This window comes from Scomber japonicus, chromosome 4, assembly GCF_027409825.1.
Source record: "Scomber japonicus isolate fScoJap1 chromosome 4, fScoJap1.pri, whole genome shotgun sequence".
In the NCBI taxonomy this organism is placed as follows: domain Eukaryota; kingdom Metazoa; phylum Chordata; class Actinopteri; order Scombriformes; family Scombridae; genus Scomber; species Scomber japonicus.
This window is the reverse complement of record NC_070581.1, coordinates 8,305,732-8,309,973: the sequence shown is the minus strand read 5'-3', so window position 1 is coordinate 8,309,973 and position 4,242 is coordinate 8,305,732. Positions and strand designations below refer to the sequence as shown.

The window sequence follows — 4,242 nt, the reverse complement described above, 5'->3', positions numbered from 1 at the left end:
TCTCTCTCCCCTTTTCTTTTTAGAAGCAGGGTGCCTGTATTTCTCTGCTCTGTTGCTCTGTAGTAAATATACTCACGGATTCTCCCTGCAGCTCTGCTTGTAATTTATGGGTGTTTACCTGCTATCACCATGCTGCACATCAGTGGCTCACCCTGTGTGTTTTTGTATTTGTGTTGTGTTGTGTGTGTGTAGGTCTTCCTTTTTCATATGTGTGTTGAAAGTACATCTATACCTTTTCCTACTTTCATATACCTTTTGTGTCACAGGTTGCAGTTTTGCACATATTTGAGAGGAGTATGTATTTCATGTGTGTGTGTGCACTTTGTCTCCTGGATCCTTTTAATACCTCCAGACAATCGATACACAGAGGAGCAATGTTTGGCCCTGTCTTCTTTTAAAAGATGCACTCCATAGAGTGGTGCAAGCCAAGAGTCGAGAAGTCAATAAAACAAAGCCGATAGTGCCCTCATTTGTTTTTTTGGACTCCAGCGTCGAGGCCTCCGAGTCTGAGGCTGTGGGCGAATATTAAGTGCCTTGTCATTTTGATACAAACAAATTAATCCTTTTTTGTCAGATCGCTAGAAGTGCAACACATGGTTCCATGAATATATTGACATCCGTGTTCACTAAGATTTTTCTTTTGTTTCTCGTTTCTCAGGGCTGGTGGCAGACGAGGCTGAAGAACAGGGGATGATGATATAAAAACCACAGCAGAGAAAAAGAGGAAAAGAAAGAAGAGGAGGTCGATTACTGAGGAACTCTTCTTTTCTATCGCAGTCCTGAAAGGTTCCGACCGACCCTTCGGAGGATTACACGCCAACACCTACACGCTTGCACCTTCCCCTCCCCTCACTTCACCGCCATGTCCTCCCACCTCAACCCGCCCCGTCTCATCCTCCCCGTCCTCCTCCTCCTACTGCTCCTCTCCCTTTCCATTACCTCCACCTCCACGTCTCCTCCCTCCTCCCTCCTCTCCTTCTACCCACCGGAAGGAGGTCTCACACATTTGGTGGTCAACAACAAAACCGGCGAGGTCTACCTGGGCGCCGTCAATTGGATCTACAAGCTGTCCAGCAACCTCACCAAGCTCCGAAGTCATGTTACAGGCCCGGTCACAGACAACCCTCGCTGTTACCCTCCGCCCGGTGTCCAGTCCTGCCCTCACGAGCTGGTGCAGACCTCTAACGTCAATAAACTCCTGCTTCTCGATGCTGCCCACAACCGCTTAATCGCCTGTGGGAGTACTTCCCAGGGAATATGCCAATTCCTGCGTCTGGATGATTTGTTTAAGCTCGGCGAGCCCCACCATCGCAAAGAGCATTATCTATCCAGTGTCGCTGAAGCAGGCACCATGTCAGGAGTCGTGATATCTCCGGATCTTTTTGGCGGCGGCGGGAAACTTTTCGTCGGCACTCCTATCGACGGGAAATCAGAATACTTTCCAACACTGTCGAGTCGCAAGTTAATGTCCAACGAGGAGAACGCTGACATGTTCAGCTTTGTCTACCAGGACGAGTTCGTCTCCTCGCAGCTCAAGATCCCCTCAGACACGCTGTCCAAGTTTCCGGCATTTGACATCTACTATATCTACGGCTTCAACAGTGAGCAGTTTGTGTATTACCTCACCTTACAGCTCGACACCCAGCTTACCTCGCCGGACGCAAGCAGCGAGCAGTTCTTCACCTCCAAGATCGTCCGCCTATGCGTAGACGATCCCAAGTTCTACTCCTACGTTGAGTTCCCCATCGGCTGCACCAAGGACGGAGTGGAGTACCGCTTGGTTCAGGATGCTTATTTGGCCCGACCGGGGAGCCGTTTGGCGCGTTCGCTTGGTATTCAAGAGCACGAGGAGGTTCTGTTTACTGTATTTGCCCAGGGACAGAAGAACAGAGCCAAGCCGCCCAAGGAGTCGGCTTTGTGTCTGTTCACAATGAGAAGGATAAAGGAGAAGATTAAAGAGAGGATTCAGTCGTGCTACAGAGGAGAGGGGAAACTCTCCCTGCCCTGGCTGCTCAACAAGGAGCTGGCCTGCATCAACTCGGTGAGTGTTCGTCACTCTTTTTGTTTTGTGATTGTGTTATAATGAAATAATCCTGATGGTTCTATGAACTCCTGGTTTGCACATGTTCATTTACAGTTGAAACAAAAGAGCCAGTTTCTTGCACAGTTCCTGGTTCCTGGAATAATAAGTCTATTAGTGGGTTTGTGTGTCTGCATTAGTTTCTACTTCAGCTGAATAGACGTTGGACAGCCTATCCCTTCTTTGAACCTCGCCAAAAGCATTTTAGCGGTCGTGGTTTTAGGGTGTGTTCAAACCAAGAATGTCCGGAAAGGTTAGGTCCAGGTCTAAGACATATTTTCGTCCAATTCACTTTGTTTGTCTAGGTGAGGTATTTTCTCTCAGGTGGCTCCAAGTAATTTACAGAGACATACCTGTAAATGCAAATATCTGCTGAGAACTGCTGAGCAATTTCTTAATAATGAAGACCGACTGGATGCCAAACTCTTGGAAACCCCCTGAAAAGGCAAGGCTCTGGAGCAAAGACCAACACTGGCTTCATGTTTAGCTAAACTTTCCAGAACTTTCTCCTTCATACTCAACACCACCCCACACACACACAAAGCCAGAATCTCTACCCTGGGAGCATGGCAGGTCACCAAAACTTTTTGAGCACTTCTAAGCTGTTCGTGCATCCGTTTAAGTTTCCCCAGTTAACCTATAAGTGGAAAGTATGAATACCAACAAATTTTCAAAAAATCCAACAAAGTCATATTTTCCATTCTGGTTTGGACCAAAGCAAACAAACTGTAGGTGTGATTGCGCATTTAGTGCCCCGTCTTTATAAATGCTGTTTCAGTGGCTTTTCAATCCAGCATTATAGCACAATGAGAGTATGTGGGCAGCAAATGCAGTACATTTACCATGATCTCCTTATGAGAGAGGCTATATTTATTTCCAGTGTATGATGAAAACATGCAGGACTGTAGAGTATATAACTGAAGGGTCTATTTCTATTGCGTAGCTACAATATAGAAGTTTTCTCAAGGCATTCATCAACCTTTTTGTCCCCTTTTCAGGACAGGGAGTACAGGATAGGGCAGGACAGGACAGGACAGTTCTGTCTCTCTGAGCAGCCTGTCTATTAAGTAGGAATAATTCAGAATGTCCACAAGTTAGGGATGGCTTGTCCTTCCTTTACCTTTATAGATGAGCAGCCCAATGGGTACCTGAAAGACATTAGAGTGTGTATGTGAGTTTCACTTGCTACCATCACCCACATGTCACACACACATACACACACACAGACACACACAGCTCCGTCTTCCTCATGAATAATTCACCTGGTCTCACCTTCTGTTATTCAGTCGGCGCTCCATAACAACCTGCCATAAATCTCTGGACTTCTTTTCCACCTCTCCGTCTCCACCTCCTCTTTCCGTCTCTGCTCTTCCATCCTTTCTCTTCCTTCTTCTTCTCCACAATCTTTCTCTCCATCCCCAGCATTTGCATAAAGACTTCTTTCATTTCTCTAACCCCATTCTCTCTCCACTTCTTCTTTTATCTTCTCCACTTTTCTCTCTTTATTTCCAACCTCCAACTTCATCTTCCGACCTCCTCTCCATCTTTAATATTATAACCTTTAACCTCCCTCATTTTTACAATCTCGCCGCTCTCCTTCCCCTTTTGTTCTTCTCTTCTCTTTCTCTCTCTCTCTCTTTCTCTCCCTTGCTCTTTCACCATCTCCCTCTGCCCTCTCCTTGACTTTCCACTGAGTGATGAGCTATAGAGTGACTTAGTGTGTAAAGCCAGCGCCTGGATGTGATCTGAAAATACAATGCGGAGGGAACAGACGATTCAATGAAAGAGGGCAGCAGAGTGACGGGGAATGAAAGGAAGTCAGAAGAGGGGATATTGAGGGGGGGGGGGGGGGGGGGGTTGCAGAACTATTGAGATTGGATTTAAAGAAAAGACAAGAAAAGATGATGAAAGGAAGGTAAGAAACAAGAAAATATGAAAAAAGTAAAGGAAGAATAGGGTTGCTATTTATTAGTTAAATAATAGTGAATACCAGAGGAGTCTTTATCCCATTGCTTACAGTATTTAATACACTATATATGTGTGTGTGTATATATATTAGAAGCTTCTATATATTAGACGCTTCTAAAAAGAAATAAAGCGTAGGGGATTGAAAATAAGTTAAATTTTTTGAGCCATATGGCAGCTGTAAAGATCAAACCTGT

General features: G+C 45.5%; 1 protein-coding gene across 1 annotated transcript in view; it reads left to right on the top strand.

Annotated features, from left to right (window-relative positions):
- Positions 1–862: 862 nt before the first annotated feature.
- Positions 863–4,242, top strand: part of LOC128357993 (plexin-A1-like) — a 221,860-nt gene continuing 218,480 nt past the window's right edge. Inside the window, 1 exon segment of the mRNA XM_053318444.1 lies at positions 863–2,041. Coding sequence (XP_053174419.1) covers positions 863–2,041 — 1,179 coding nt within the window.